The sequence below is a fragment of the Meleagris gallopavo genome, chromosome 4 (assembly GCF_905368555.1).
Source record: "Meleagris gallopavo chromosome 4, MGAL_WU_HG_1.1, whole genome shotgun sequence".
Classification (NCBI taxonomy): Eukaryota; Metazoa; Chordata; class Aves; order Galliformes; family Phasianidae; genus Meleagris; species Meleagris gallopavo.
In genome coordinates, this window is record NC_139407.1 from 68,659,077 (window position 1) to 68,675,869 (window position 16,793).

The following is a 16,793-nucleotide window of genomic DNA, read 5'->3' on the forward strand; positions in this document are numbered from 1 at the left end:
AGCCAACCTTAAAATCAGACCTAAAGCCACAAGGAAGGGCTTATTATTTACTACTTAAATTAAGTGTCAGGATGGTGGCTGAGCTAGGTCCTAGTAAATACGGCTGTCACCATATTACAATATTCAAAGAGAAAGGCCATATTCCTGCTGCCTTGGTTTTCTTGCTGACAGCAGACTTCAAATGCTGGAAAGTTACAAAGAAATAATTTCTACTGAAATCCTATTTAAAGCATCCCGTAAGTTTGACAATTGTTGTTGCCCCTATAGAGAACAGAATGTTCCACAGATAATATCAGCAAATGTTAAATATCATGTGCTACCTCCACGCTATTTAAAGGACTTATGTTCCAGAGAACAATTCCATTAAATTATTCAGCAATTCATAAAAACAAACTACTGCTTCGGGGCTGAATCTCTGGACACGAGAGAAAAAACGTTCAGTTGAAGATCTGCTCCTCATTTGCTGCCTCTATTTTATCAGGTTGAAGGGCCATCAGCACTTCCAAAAGATTGTTTAAATGAAAAATAAGTCACATAAACAGGGAAATGGGACATGGCAATTTATTCTAAGGAACAGACTTGAAGCAAGCTTGGGATGAACTGGTGGTACTGGAAAGGAGGCAGAGGGGGTTTGCATCAGTCTTGCAATGAATGACACTGTAGCACAGAATGGCTTGGGTTAGAAGGGACCTCAAGGATCATGAAGCTCCAACCCCATGCCACATGCAGGGCCACCAACCTCCACACTTCATACCAGCCCAGGCTGCCCTGGGCCCCATCCAACCTGGCCTTGAACACCTCCAGGGATGGACGGGGCATCCACAGCCTCTCTGGACAGTGATGTAGTAAACATTACCAGGGATAGGAGGCAATGCTGCACTGCTTGCTTACCTTATCGCTTTCTGCTCTGCTGTCAGGAATGGTTTCTGACTGTTGCAATAAAATAGGAAGATGTGCTGACATTATTGGCTCACGACTGACACTGCTGACAGCGAAGTGCTGCATGAACCTTTCAGGAAAGAAATGAAATGTTCTTCCAGTTAAGAGCAAAATACTTCACTTGTATAACTAGCTGGGAAATTACTCCAGTAAAATTGTGAAAAGGTCAAACAGAGGCTTCCCAGGGAGGAAATAATTCATCCCAGGGTAAAAATATCAAGTGGGAAGATAGACTTAGTACATAAGCAATTTTTAGACAAGCATTACGTGTACCAAAATATTTTTGCACTGTTCCTTTCAAACCTAATCCGTCAGAAATAAAAATCATTTCTCACCTCTCTAACTCTGGGAGGGCAGCAGATATTTTCAGCTCATTGCATCTTTCCCCAGAAGGAAAAGACAAAGAACTGAACAGCTTCTGAACACTGGAATGTCTAAAAAAAGCACAGAATTAATTGGTTAGTTGAAAGAAAAAGCCTAGAAGTTTTTCTTCTTTAAACCAGATGGCTAATAACAAGCACAAAAAAATAAAGAGCGTTGCATTAAGAATGCAGCAATTTCTTTCTGAATCATTATCAAAATCTGTGTCAGCATTTTTCTGATGACAGCACATAGTTAACCTGTAATTACAGCTGAGTACGTAGCAAGAACTTACAGTCTCTTTTGTTCCACAGACAGGAATTCTTCCTGGACAACCCTTAAAGATAATCCTGAGTTTGTCTGGTTTTGCCATGAAGAGAAAACCTGCAATAGAAAAAGGACAACTCGTAAGAATCATTAGTTTGCAAAATTTGTTTTAAGACTTGCTTTCATTCACCTGTAAGATCCACTCATTTTAGCTAGCCATTACAACTGTCTTTCACAATACTGGTTTGGTTGAAAATATTCAAAACATAGAGTAAGTCTCCACAGATTAGATTTGAAAGCTTCAGCCAGACTGGAATTACTTTAAGAAATAACTTGATTGAAGCCCAGTTTCACATTTATCACTCAGTCCTGGCATGCCTAACTACCAGAAATGCAAAGCACTTACAGTCCAACTGCAGCACAGCAGGAACTGAATTCATATACATCTCCTTTAATTACTGTTCTAATTACCATTAGGTAAGACTGCAGCAACTGTATTTCTAGATATTTAAGAAAAACTGTTTTTTCACAACCTACTAAGTCCTCATTTCTCTAGGGAACAGTATTTTGGCTGACATCCTATTGCTCTAGCCAAGTCACATTAATATGAATGGCATTCTGAAACTAGAAATCAGATTCAGATGAATTATGCAGTCGTTTAAGCATTCAGTATTTCCCTTCTTCTCCTAAGTAAAGGCAACAGCCATTGTCATTTCTCACAATGATTTTCTGCAAGATGAAAAAATTTGGGCAGAGCATGAGGGGGAAGACTGCTTGCCATTAACAAATAGGCATCCCAAGCACAATGAACACCGAGACAAAAAACATGAAAATAAAATAAAGTTTTGATATTAACAAAAGACTGAATTGCTCCTGCAGAACGAGCCGTGCAGCCAAAGAAATAATGGCTTCAAAAAAATGTGTATAAGGGACCAACGAAAATGTCTACAAGGGATGGGAAGAGGGGCTGGTAAACAGAAAAATGTCGTCCTTAGAAGTCAAAGGGCTGGGTGAAAATGCAGGTCAATTTGGGTGAGAGCTTATAAAAAGAAACCAAGAAAACTGGTTTACAAAAAGTGTCCCTTTTGTATGACTTAAAAGAGAGGAAAAAAGCTGCTACAGTATTAGAAAAATACGAAGAGAATCAGAGAAATCCTTAAATCCCAAAGCCTAAGCAAAGCCACCTCAACTGTCAGTTACAGTGAAGATGTGAGAGAAACTGCTGCCTCTTTGCAGGATCCTCCAACCAGATTCCATCGGTGCGTGCTTAAAGTCTTGCAACCAACACTGCAGTTACAAGGAATAGAAAGCACTGAGATCTGAAGGGATGGGGAACTGCTGTTTTCTATTTCAGGGGGGGCTTGAAGTAATTAGATCATACTTACACAAAGTCTGTTTAACAAGGCATCACAAGTCAACTGACTGCAGAAGAGTAAAACCACGAGCTGCAGTTCAGTGAATCCTTGCAGCTACTGGTTTGTCAAGCAACAAATGTGTCTCCATAACTCCAGCTGTACGTGGTTTTAGAACAGATTTTGGAGAAGAGCAATGAGCAGCTGAAGAAAGACGCTAACAAAATATAATACTGATTCACATGGCTTATGTAATGAGGAACACCTGGTCTCATGAATAGCCTTCATTCATGAGATACCATCTTCTAGACAAAAGGTACGTTTCATCCACTTGAACTTGAGCAAAGTTTGATGCCAGATCAGAAACTGATAAATCCTAAAAACTGTGACTTGGTTGCTTAGAGAAGGTTCCATGACACCATCTGTGATGAATCTGAGATGAACTGAAGTGAGTTAATAGGATTGTGAGGAAACTAAGTTGGATGAGAATCATGGAGCGCTGTGATGCTTTATAGAAAAACAACTATCTAACGAACAACAGTGAAATGAACCAGACAAAAATATGAGGCAGGTAAAAAAGAAAGCAAGAATGAAGACACAAACACTACTAGAATCAGCTTGAGTGTCAATGGCTATCAGTGAAATAACTGAATTATTGCAGTTGGAAAAGATCACAAGGATCATCAAGTCCAACCACCAATCCGTCACCACCGTGCCCACTACCCATGCCCCAGCAGAGGGGGACCTCAAGGTGTTCCTCAGAAAAAGAGACTGCTATCTGTTAACTCTAGATAATATCACAGAATCAGAATAGCCTGGGTTGAAAAAGACCGCAATGATCATCTGATTTCAACCCCCTGCTATGTGCAGGGTCACCAACCAGCAGACCAGGCTGCCCAGAGCCACATCCAGCCTGGCCTTGAATGCCTCCAGGGATGGGGCATCCACACCCTCCTTAGGCAACCTGTTCCAATGAAATAGTAGTGCAAAGTCAAACTACAGGCAACTCTGAACTACTGATGAGCACTGTTGTTTCGTCTGTACAAGAAACAAATAACCCTTCTCTACAATACTGCACACAGCTTGGATGACTACAGTCAAAAAAAAAAAAATCAAATCAAAAGAGAATTATTACAATATTAGAGGAAAGGAGAACATTTTTATAATGGCAGACTAAAAAGGATCTGGTTTTATTTCATCAGGCCAAATAAGCCAGAAAGAACAGGTCTGAAATCTCTGAATAGCTCAAACATTCCCACTGGGAAGACTAAATAAAACCAGGTTTAAAAGTAGACCTAATAAAATCAGTTAGAAATTCAGAACCAAACAAAACATCGCCAGCCAAACATAGTGGGAGAAGTCAAAGCACTTAAGATAAAAGAAGGAGAAATTTTATGGAGTCATTAATGCTACCAGTGGGGACTGTACACGTTGATCCAGGTGGTCTTTTCCAGTCCAGGCTTATGATCTCCTGCTAAAACCCCTGTGAACTCCTAAAATCTCCAGACTCACTTCCTCAAAAGTGCTATTGTTATAAAGATTTGTTTATTAAAAGCCTCTGCATTCGAATGCATGAGGCCAATTTACTCAGAAAATAGTACAATGCCATATGGGATACTTAAAAGCTTTATAAAGACTTCCCAAAGGATCGCAATCCAAACGTGTCTAACCACAAGAAACACAATAGAACCTCTGCCACTACATGCAATTGCTGTAGCCAATTATACACCAGTGCTACATTTAAAATGCAACCACTAGAAAACAAGCCTTAGAGCAATCACTGACTTCAGAAGACAAAACAAAAGCACATGGTGACCGTTAAACCCTAACAAGCAGCACGATCATTAGAAATGCACACATAAGTTGAAGTTTCTCAGACGTGCAAACTCCTAAGACCAGGAGCAATCAGCTCTTGGGAAGGACTACAGGGCAGGGCAGCCTGAAGCCTTTTCAAATCTGCAGAAGAGTTGCCACAGCTCTTGCAGAAAAGCCAGGTTCCTGGCTAGAAGAGAGCCTCTGGAAGTCTCCATACCAACCTTCCGATGAAAGCAGGACACACCAGCTTAGCCATTGATTTGCCCAACCGAGTTTCCAAAACCTTCAAAGGTGGAGATTTGCTTTCTGGGTTGCCTATTCCATTGCTGCAGCTCTCTCTGCTGAATACCACCCTCCTAATATTCAGTTTGCACCTTCAAAGCTGGAGTTTGTGGTTACCTCCCCTTATTATCTGCCACTAATGACTAAGATCTCTGCAAAAGCCCTTCCTACAGTTGTAGGCTGCTACACCTTGGAAAAAGGTGAAATATGAAAGACAAAAAGCAGTTTCTAAAATCACAGCCCCCTTTCAATACCCTCCATCCATTTTCACAGAAGTTTTCAATCTATTTCCTAACCTGTTGCTCCATCAGTATTAACCACCTCTTCTTCCTTCCAAAGCGTGAATGAGCATGGAGTTGCAAGAAAAGGTTTTGCTTGTGAAAAACAACTGAAGAATGATTCCATATCTTAAACTTTCCTGCATCTACTTACCAGATGACAAGCTTTAGCAGCTCTTCTAATGTGAGAAACAAATCCCTTTTTCTTTGTAAAGGTAATTACTCAAGGCAGATGTTAACACATTCAACTCTTGCCTCTCACACATGAAGGATAATTGTTTTGAGTGGGAAGAAAAAAAAGTTTCTAACCTTTGTTTACTTTACCTGTGAATAAAAAGCTTTATAAATCTTGGTTTTGGGAAAAAGTGCAATCATCAAAAAGTTGTCTCGGGTATGGAATTCAATTGGTAGATGAGCAAGCAAGGAGCTTTTGAAGTCTACAAAGAGAGCAGCAACAATGCCAGTCGAATCCTAGAAAAGGAAGAAACAAGATAATTTGTAAATAACAGTTATTAAAGTGAGAAAAAAGCTTAAAATGTTAAACATATCAAGAAAGAAAAGTTAAAGTCATAGCTGGCACTCATGAAGGTCTTAATGGCTTAGCTTCCATCGGAGTGGTGTGCAGCACAAGAATTACCTGCAGCCACTTGCAGAACTTGTCAGTTTCTACCTTGCAGCTATTAGCAGTATCATACACTTTAAAAGAAAGCATCTGAGATTGTTCCCACAAGCTTTGAATCCTTAAAAGCATCCACAAAAAAAAAAATCACTTTAGTTTTATACTTATCTCTTCCCCGAAAAACTAGAATTTTAGGCCTGCTGAAGCTTTACAACAGAGCCACCCTGATCTCATAGAGTCATAGAATCACCAAGGTTGGAAAATATCTCTAAGATGATCCAGTCCAACCATCCACCTATGACCAATATTCCCCACTAAGCCATGCCCCCCAGTTCAACATCTAAACGTTTCTTGAACACCTCTACATCTACATCCATCCATCTCCTTTGATGCAGGCACTCCAGAAGAGCAGTGCCCATCTGACAGCAAGGGGATGGCGTGGTGCTGTTGCAAACTTTGATATCGCCCTCCAGGCTCTGAGCTGAAAGAACTCTCCTTACTGATTTTAAAGGAAGGCTCAAAGTGGGGAACATTTACACAGGAATTGGTATCAATTCAGTGACATCTGCAAACAGGACCTCTACCCTTTGCTGACTCAGAGATTAATTACACCCTTTGCTGACTCAGGGATTAATTATCAAAGTCATCTCCTGAAGTCACTGAGGTTATTGAACAACAATAAAAAGGCATTCTAGGAGAAGAATTTCTCTTAAGAGAAAATGCTTTTAGCTTTTGGGCCCCCAGTCCTAGATCTGAATTCCACAGGGTATCAAAGATGTCACAAAGAGCAACTGGAAGGCAAACTCACATGCTGCAATCTGCATGTGAAATGCCCAATCTAATTATTACTCCATAATATTTATTCACTTGATGACTAATGACCAAAGCAAATACTGGATTCAGGTACTTACAAGCATCAATACTTAGTCTTAAATTAACTAAGCGTTTAGTCTCTAAGCTTTATACAGTTAGGATGCCTTGCTAAACTTTACTGAGACACTGAACATCAGAAGAGAACTAAATCTGGAAGTTTGGAGACTGGGGGGCAGAGTAGCCTGCTGAGTATTTTATTTTCTTTTATTTTTATTTTATTTTTACCCCCTAGGATGGCTGGTATTATGCTAGAACAGAGCAGAGTGGTGCTTCACATCCCAGGAAAGTAGAGATTGTGTTCAGCTCTCACAAGATTGGAACAGGACGTTATTTACTTTCAACCTTCACAGCAAAGCTTTGTGAGCAATCTGCCCTGTCCTCCAGTGCTGGATGTCTATGATCCCCAACAACCAGTGCTGGATGTCTGTGATCCCCAACGACTCCAGGAGTGTAGTTGGCAGCTAGATGCTCAGACTCCCAGAACACAGCAGCTTACAAAATGTTAGAGGCAGAAATGCAAACTTTTGCAAGTCAGGGAGAGAAGCATCTCTCAGGGCATGGTGAGACAGCTGCTAAGAAACTGTAGCTCTTTGCATCTTTTATTTGACTCCCAGCATATAATTATCCTCTACTTTTCATCAATACTGTCGTCGCAATAACTTGAAGGAAAACCATGCTAACAATTGCCCTTCTTCTCCTGACGCTTCTTTACATTTAAGCTCTCCAACGCCAAGTCAGTTGAACAATAAAATGCTCCCTGTCAAGGTTTAGCTTTACACAAAAATCTGGCACCAGGTCAAGAATGATAGCCAGGTCCCATAAATAGCAAGTTTTATGAAAGTGAGTGTCTTGAGTCAAACAATAGGAGGAAGGTCAGTGTTAAAATAGCTTCTTAAACGACTACGGGGCAAGCAATACGATGTACAAGACAAGGCAGCTAAGGTAAGATTCTCTCCATCGTTTTGAATAACATATTTTTATTGTATTTTACTGTTTTCCTCCATTATATGATGAAACGGAGGCTACACAATGCCTTCTGGAGGTCACTAAACAAAAGTGTAAAGCTGCACCTGAAGAAAACAGAAATTAAAGGAAACCAAGATTTTTTGGAGGGTGCTTAGGAAACAATAACCTAGCCAAATAATCTCTTTTCCACCCTTGAAAAGCAATAGTTAAGTCAGCCTGCCTGCCTTGAAGAGGAAAGCAAAAAGCTGAGTTGCAGCCATTAACCTAACTCTTAATTTCCACTAAGACAGAAACGCAGACTGCTAGGTGGCAAGAGTTAGCAAACTAAGCAGAGAGACATAAACTGATCGGAGGAATGGCAGAAGTATGTGGCTCACAGCGTGTCTTTTAGCACCATTACTTGGCACGTGCACAATCACAAGCAGCACGCCGTTCTGTTTCACCTCTCAGCCTGGAAAACACGGAGCAGTCCCTCCCTGCACCCTGTCAGTTACACAACGCCCTACGACATGAGACAGACGCTCTCGTGACCCCTGGAGATAAGGAGTGCACTGCCACAAATGTTTGGCTGAAGGTTAAACATATTTTGAACAGAATGCAGTATTTCACCCTCTGACACAGCGCAGGATTTCACAATGCCTTGAGCTTCTTCTCTGCCTGGCCCATCGCTTAGGACCACTACATGTTTTATGAATGCTACATTCAGCTTTTTCTCTTTCATTAAAGAGCAATTTTACACAGTTTAAACTTTGTCTAATAACTCACCTCTCTTCCTTAAAGCTTCACAGACCAATGATTGATTTAGCCAACCAATGCTAAAACTATGTATCACAGAGTCATAGAATGATTTGGGTTGAAAAGGACCACAATGATCATCTAGTTTCAACCCCCCTGCTATGGGCAGGGTCGCCAACCAGCAGACCAGGCTGCCCAGAGCTACATCCAGCCTGGGGATAAGTCTGCATCACTTACTAGTTTTATACACACTCATAAAAACGCAGCTGACGTTGCACTTTGCATCAGTACCCTAGAAGCAAGGCTAAAATTTGATTTAAAAGTTTATGATAGAAGGAACAAACAAAACCACTCACCCCATCATACAGAGAAATGGAATCGATATGGTTCTTTGAAATGGAAATGCTGCCATGGTGGGGATCACAGAATAGAATGCCATCTGAGAAGAAGTACAATTTGCCTGCAATTTGAAAAATAAAAAAAAAAAAAGGAGTAGTTTAGAGATATATCAATATTTCAGCACTGTGTGAAGAATACCTCTTCTGTCTGAGGAACAATCTCTGTGCTTGCAGGATCTTATCATACTTCCTGTGGAATATACCTCAGTAAAATTTTGCAGTAGCTCTTAGGCAGCACTCAGCACGGTTATCTGTTGCTCACTAAGTCTCAACGAAGAGAGAAGTAATCATGGCTATGTTTATGTCTGCACTTGCTTTAGTCTTACCCTTTGAAGCTCACTGATCATGAAAATCACCAAATCAGAAAGAGATACAGCAAAGTGACAAAATGCTAACTACTATCATGCAGACATTAAAAAAAAAAAAAGACGTTTGAGGCAGCGGTTTCCCTTTACTTCCTCATTAAGAGGAATCCTCTGTCTGTAGACTTGTCTTTTTTCTTTCACATACACCAAAACACCCATTTCACACCCACTCCAAACACAACACGTGCTGTGCACACGCTGCCATAAATGCTTTATCGCTGTCTCAGATGCACAACAGCACTGTCAGGATGGCCGAGCGGTCTAAGGCGCTGCGTTCAGGTCGCAGTCTCCCCTGGAGGCGTGGGTTCGAATCCCACTTCTGACAAGTTGTCATTTTTCTCAGTGGGCCCCCAGCATCTCACTCTGGGTTGCTCTGTTTGAGCATTAGCTGGACCACGGGATCCCTTCCTAACATTAATTATGCTGGAGTTCTGAGACAACTTTCTGCAGCAGCAATTTTCCTGCATGCAACTGCATGCTATAGCACAGAGGAGATACAGAATTCATTTATCTTCTTTTTTCATGTCTTACAGAATCATAGAATGGCCTGGGTTGGAAGGGACCTCAAGGATCATCAAGCTCCAACCCCCTGCCACATGCAGGGTCACCAACATCCACATTTCATACTAGACCAGGCTGCCCAGGGCCCCAAACAAACCTGGCCTTCAACACCTCCAATAAATGGACTGGACACCCACAGCCTCTCTGGGCAGCTGTTCCAGCACCTCACCACTCTCTCTGGAAAGAACTTCCCCCTCACATCCAACCTAAATCTCCCCTCCTTCAACTTCAAACCATTTCCCCTTAGCCTGTTGTTATCTACCCTTTCACAGTGTTGATTCCCCTCCTGTTTGTAGGCTCCCTTTAGGTACTGCAGGCTGCAATGAGGTCACCCCGCAGCCTTCTTTTCTCCAGGCTCCCTCAGCCTGTCTTCATAGTGGAGGTGCTCCAGCCGTCTGATCATCTTCATGGCTCTCCTCTGGACCCTCTCCAACAGCTCCCTGTCTTTCTTGTACTGGGGGCTCCAGACCTGGACACAGTACTCCAGATGGGGCCTCACAAGAGCAGAGTAGAGGGGGACAATCACCTCCCTGTCCCTGCTGGCCACCCTTCCTCTGATGGAGCCCAGGATACCATTTGCTTTCCAAGCTGCAAGAGCACACTGCTGGCTCATGTTAAGCTTTTCATCCATCAAGACCCCCAGGTCCTTCTCTACAGGGCTGAGAACAGACTGGTTGCTAGCAGGGAGAAAAACAAGCAGCAGCAAGGCTCAGCAGTGCCATGGATAAAAAGCCAGCTCCACCAAAGCCCTAGAAACTGATACAGCAAACAGCTAATTTCTGGTTGGCATAGGGAAGCCATAAGTTGGGGCTGCTCACTGGACCTCTGCTACCAGTGCTACATTCTGCATTGAAAGCAGGATCACGTCCCATAAGGGGAAGCACAAGATGGAAAGGTTATCTCATCTGATAGAGCAGCATTGCTCAAAGCTATGCTCTAAGAAAAAGCAAAGCTGAGCAGCAGAACAGCTACGAGATACATTTCAAATGACTGCACCCCCAGCTCAATCTACCAAACAACATTTAGGAGAAATAATGAAGAATTAGATCATTTTTCTCTTGAAATGGTAACTCAGAGTGAGATCTTCAAAACTGTTCATTTTTTTTTATTAAGCCATAACACTGAAAAGAGCTTGATATGACTCAAGTCACAATGTTTAGGTACCTATCAGGCACCTAAAAAGCAGAGTCTGTGAGCTGTAAACACGGCTGTTTTAGAGTGAAGCTTTCAGTTAACACTAAAGCTGCATTGGAAAGATGACTATTATATAACACACTGCTTTTCTAAGTAGGGCAACACTACCAAAACTCAAGATCTGAATTCAGAGCAAGTAAAACGGAGACAAAGCTTAGGTGTCAACAAATCCACCACGTTGTTCAAGACACCAGAAAGCTGTATCTAATGAAACTGATGTGGAGAGGAAGAAGAATGGCAAAATCCAGCACTTGGGATAGCGTTGCTGTCAGATCTCACAGAAAATCACATGATTTGGATTTTGTGTTGAGGGACATGGTTTAGTGAGAACTATTGGTGATAGGTGGATGGTTGGACTGGATGACCTTGAAGGTCTTTTCCAACCGTGGTGATTCGGTGATTCTGTGAATGTGTCAGTGAGGAAAACAGGCAGAGAAACCAGATTTAGTTCTTTCATAGAAGAATTTTCCTGTTTTAGAAAAGGAAGCCAAGAAGAACAGTAATTAATCAAAACCAAAATGGCCTCTTCTAACACTGAAGGCAGTCAAAAGAACAACTTGATGTGCTATGTATGTATTTTTCATGTGTCATCAACCTCAGAAGCGACAGCTTAACTGGTAAGAGTGATTGACTCACCCTACAAAAACACGGCACAGATATATTAACATGCCAAAGAAAAGGGTTAACAGCCTGCTTTTTTTTTTTTTTTACATGACTTTTCATCATGATGTAAAGCTTAATATAGCAAGGCACAAATGATAGAGAGATGTGTGCCTGTGCCAGCACCTTTTTCCACCTAACCTTGCCTATCTACATGGCTGCAACCCCAGCAGGGCTCCAATTGGAGCACAGCAAACTCAGCTGCACATGAAAGGGAATGGCATCAAGTCGATTTTCACTTGACACCTAAGGAAATATCTCACTTGTTGAAGTGTTACACAACGGTCTTTCTATCACCTACTTATAACCCTCCAACCCAAGAGTTACAGAAACATTTAAATTAAATGTACCAAAACAGGGAAAAAAAATATACAGCTCGAGAGGGGCAGACAGCAAGTTTTCATATAGCAAAAAGGAAAAATTCACCATTCAGCCTTCTGGTTTTACTGAGTGAGTTTGCACAGCCAGCAGTGTGCTGCAAAAATTCCTAAGTATGTTATTTTACATTAACCTTTCCCTTAAAATCCTTAGAGTGAAAATAAATTCAACCATGTGAAAGCTGCTGTTTAATTGCCCTGCGTGTCATTTATTTTCAGTCCTCTCCTGCTGTAGCTATAAAAATGAAAGCTGAGTATTTTCTCTCAAAGACTGTCAGCTTATACAAAGCACTTAGATTTCAAATAGTAGTCATTGTACTGAACTGCTGTACAACTAAACTGTGACAGCAGTACCTACTCTGGACAGAGGAACATAGAAGTGCTATGCCCTAATAAAAAAAGCTACGAATCAAAACATTTATTTTGCTCTAGTTTTCTGAAAGCAAAGAGAGGGACATCAATGCAGTGAATGTGAAGTGAGGGCAAATCCAGCTAACAGTTCTTCAGAGTTGTCTTTAGTCATATTATTGGGATATTTGTGCTAATTGAGTTCTTAAAGGAGAAGGCACAGCCTGTTCAAGGCCAGGTTGGATGGGGCCCTGGGCAGCCTGGTCTAGTATTAAATGTGGAGGTTAGTGGCCCTGCTTCTGGTAGGGGGGTTGGAGCTTGATGACCCTTGAGGTCTCTTCCAACCCAAGCCATTCTATGTTTCTATGGTACAAACAGACACCAGATTTGTGAATCCCAACACATGTGCATCTCTCATACTTAAAAACACACCAAAAACTGAACTGATGCTGCATGCAAGTAAAAACACACTCACCTTCTGCAGGCATGGCCTGTGGGTTGCTAGAATAAATATAAGCTCCATCATCTCCAGTAAGTAAAGTGCCCAGAAAGGATTTGTCTTCCTAAACAGGAAAAACAAACGGTAGTATCACAGACCACATTATGGAGTATAATTCAGATAGAAATATTTTCTTATGGTTTTACTTTAAGAATTCTTAAACAGCAGCTGTCAGAACTTTAAAAACTGCGCTGATGCAGAAGTAGTGAAAGACACAGCTTGTCAAAAGCATAATTTCTCAGAGAACTTCCTGGGGCCATTTGGTTTTGCCAACAGCTATTAAGTTGCAAGTCATTGTCGCAACCACAAGGCACAGCTTTTGGTTTTTAGATTGTCAATCTACTGAACTTGAAGTATACACTACAGGAAAATAAATCTATTTGTAATGAAGATTCTTGGAAACCGCAAATTAAACCAGAAATGTGAAACTCGTGTGGTTTAAGATGTTCCCAGATCCCAAATTCTTTTATTTTTCATACTGCTTGAAGTGTTTTCCTTTAGACATTTTAGCATCCTAATTAAGTTACAAAGAAGCTGCGTGTAGAGCAGCACTGAGGTTTGGTTTTGTTGTCTTTTTTTTTTTTTTGGAACACATGAAGCCCATGGTTAATACCTACCAAGACCTCCATGCAATTTCAGCCTTATTAAATCTTTGTGCTCTTGGGTTTTGTCATTCCTTCAATGAAAGAAAACCACCAACTCTTACATACAATATATTTGCTTCTTTTTGTAGGTCAAGGTTTGAAAAAACACAAGATAGAACAGACAACTCTGACACAGAAGGGGAAGAAGCAGCATGCTCAATGCCAATTTTTACCAGCAGTCAATATTTCTAGAATATTAGTTCTTGAGAAAAGTAATCTCATTAACAAAAAAGTTTAATGTTACCTTCAATATTAGCTGTGCCTTTTCAGACAGTTTCACATCGCTGTCTTCAACCTGTAGGCAGAAAACATTCCCATGTGCACAGTTAGTAGATAAAACAAGGTTAATTTAAAGGATAAGCATTAAAGAAGGTTCAGGAAAAACAAGAATCACAGTTAAAAGTCCAGAGATCAGACTGCTTCAAAAACAACCCTGTGCTTTTTGATACCATAGGGCTGAAACAGCTCTCTGAAATATTTTCAAGGGATATTCCCCAGTAAATTCTTCTACACAGACTAAAATTGAGTTGCATAGGCAGACAAGAGTGCATCCTATTCAGTCTTTTTAAACACACTATTATTAAAGTGGTTCAGGAGTAGGGATCATGTCATCCATCTTCTGAACATTCATAATGTCAGAGGAAATGTATCTCTAACAGTTCCCACAGTACAGGTCAAGGAACAGACCTTGAGGTTGAGGCAGACACTGAATTGACCTTAAGTGACCCCACAATAAACAGATTTCCCTTAAGTTACACATTCTTGCCTTCACACAGCTCAAAATTGAAGCAGTGATGAAAAGAAAAGGATTTAAACTTGTAACGAATGGAAACAACAGCCTCTTTCCACTTACAAGTTACACACTCCTTGTCCAAACGTAAAAACCATAGCATCACAGAATTTTGTTTCAATGCATGGGTTCTATACTTTTTCCTCCATGCATCCACACATTTAAAACAAGTTTTCAGTTGTCGATTTGTACTTACAGACAAAAATTGGAACGAGTTTTTGCATACTAACCAGCCAAGATGCGTATCGTGGGATAGCTGCAGTCAGAATTATGTGGCTGGTTTCTGAATTAATACTGCCATCTGCAGGGAAGTAAATGGAAAGCAAAGTAGTATATACCACCCATATACTTCAGACTGTTTAATGTTAATGACTGGAAATTTCTCTGTAAAATACAAGTTGCCTCATTATGACTCATTTTGTAAATGAAGCTTTCCCAGTGGAGCAGCTCTCAGTTTTCCTGTGCTGTAACACAACCAGAACCACTATACAATACCAAAAGGAACCCTGGTGCACCTCTTACCAAAACCAGCTTTTTGGCTATTTGCTACCTCTTTCTAGCTCACAGTATGGCTGAGATACAGATTTCCCTTCTCAATCCCTGCCTGCAACCTACCCCAAACTGCAGCTGAAGACTTCTATTTGAAGGTGGACTACAAAGTTTTAACCAATATATTCGTAATAGTAGTTTCTCAACATGATATGCTGCCTCCTCTGCTCTCTTCTCTACCAAAACCATCCCATCTCACACAGTTAAAAACCTCACAGCATGTCTGGATACAAGAATTCATAGATATTATCCAGACAATCTTAACAACTATGCTTCTCTGACATGGGTAAACAGTCTGAGAAACATGCACCTGGTAAAGCTATCACTCAAGACTCCGTATTTTAAATCTAAGACTATTCCAAAACCAAGTGAGGGGGTACGACTATTTACAAGGATGGATAGTTATAAGACAAGGGGGAATGGTTTTAAACTGAGACAGGGGAGGTTTAGGTTGGATATTAGGAGGAAGTTTTTCATTCAGAGGGTGGTGAGGCACTGGAACAGGTTGCCCAAGGAGGTTGTGGATGCCCCATCCCTGGAGGCATTCAAGGCCAGGCTGGATGTGGCTCTGGGCAGCCTGGGCTGCTGGTTGGTGACCCTGCACATAGCAGGGGGTTGGAACTGGATGATCACTGTGGTCCTTTGCAACCCAGGCCATTCTATTACTAAATAGTTTTGTCTCATTTTAACTTTCAAGCTAAAAAAACAACTGAAATTAAAGGATATCGTACAAGAGTGTAACAGAGTGATGAAAGTGAGCTACAATAGCAAACACTCACTAGGACTGAAGGAAATTTGGGAAGGTTACCACTACACTTGAATTCTGACACCCCACCCCTGTCACAGGACAAGGCAGCTACAAAACCAAAGCCCTTTCAGTGAGCTTTGAATCAACAAAGGCTTAAAAACATAACAGCAATAACACCCATCAGAAGCCCTTTTGCTATTCCTCAGCAAGAAAGTTCAGAGTATGACAGTGTCAGCATTAGAATTCAAACTAGTTACCTTTTTCTTTTACATGTATCTGTGACGTTAGGAATGACTCTGAAAAGACAACAGATCCCAAGCACCCTCTTCCTGTGAGCAAGTCTGGAATGTCAAACACCATCATAGACGCCTGCAGCAATCAAAGAGTTGGACAGGAAAGGAAGAGAAAGCAGAATTTAAAGTATTTCAAGGAATGCAGCAGATCCTGTGTATTTTTTACTTCCTTCAACACAATGCTTCTATTTTGAAGTGGAAAGACTGAGGTTTTAACTATACGTCAATGCTTTACTTCAAAGTCCAATGTCTGACTTCACATTCAAAGTTCATCTTATCTCAGGTTCAGCATCTGAAATTCTCTCTCCCCTTACATTATTTCCACCCAGACAAAGAGCCACTCAAGCTCTGTTTTCTAATAGAAATGTATAAGGCAAATATTGAACTGCTTACTTACTGTTTTAATCAAACTCAGGCTATCCTCGTTATTTAATGGAGTAACTCTAGAACAAAAAGGATAATTAAATATTTAGTGGCTGATCATTTTGAGCGACTTTACAACAGTCAGAAAAGCTGTTTCATCTTAACATATGTTCTTATTTGTGTAGGCCATTTTGCTTAATTAGGCAATATGTGGATCGAAAAGCACAACCTTGTAACGTTAAACAAGTTAAAAGCACTGTTTTAAATGGAAACTCATGATGGGCTCATGCTGCTTCTACTGATTAACAGAGTTAATAAAAATATTCTGCTCACTTGTTTCATTTTTTTTAAGACATTTCTAAGATTTGATGGGATTGGAGATATAAATGCATTAAACTGACTCCAACAAAAAAGCAATTGGAGCACCTCGTAGAAAAAAAATCAACTGCAATGTTTTCTCAGCCTCCAGAAAAGAACAGTAAACTCACTGGATTAAGCAAAAGCCACAAACTTAATCT

General features: G+C 40.8%; 1 protein-coding gene and 1 non-coding gene across 4 annotated transcripts in view; one reads left to right on the forward strand and one right to left on the reverse strand.

Annotated features, from left to right (window-relative positions):
- DNAAF9 (dynein axonemal assembly factor 9) overlaps positions 1 to 16,793 on the reverse strand; it is a 67,798-nt gene that overhangs the window by 21,188 nt on the left and 29,817 nt on the right. For all 3 annotated transcript variants that reach the window (XM_085223752.1, XM_085223751.1, XM_085223753.1), the window contains exons 16-25: positions 16,310 to 16,355; positions 15,877 to 15,988; positions 14,553 to 14,623; positions 13,777 to 13,827; positions 12,865 to 12,952; positions 8,843 to 8,946; positions 5,618 to 5,764; positions 1,595 to 1,683; positions 1,275 to 1,373; positions 892 to 1,009 (exon numbers count right to left, since the gene is read on the reverse strand). In XM_085223752.1, the coding sequence (XP_085079878.1) occupies positions 892 to 1,009; positions 1,275 to 1,373; positions 1,595 to 1,683; positions 5,618 to 5,764; positions 8,843 to 8,946; positions 12,865 to 12,952; positions 13,777 to 13,827; positions 14,553 to 14,623; positions 15,877 to 15,988; positions 16,310 to 16,355 (925 nt within the window). The remainder of the gene's footprint in view (positions 1 to 891; positions 1,010 to 1,274; positions 1,374 to 1,594; positions 1,684 to 5,617; positions 5,765 to 8,842; positions 8,947 to 12,864; positions 12,953 to 13,776; positions 13,828 to 14,552; positions 14,624 to 15,876; positions 15,989 to 16,309; positions 16,356 to 16,793) is intronic.
- Positions 9,492 to 9,574, forward strand: TRNAL-CAG (transfer RNA leucine (anticodon CAG)). Its single transcript has one exon. It is a non-coding gene; the product is annotated as a tRNA-Leu (tRNA).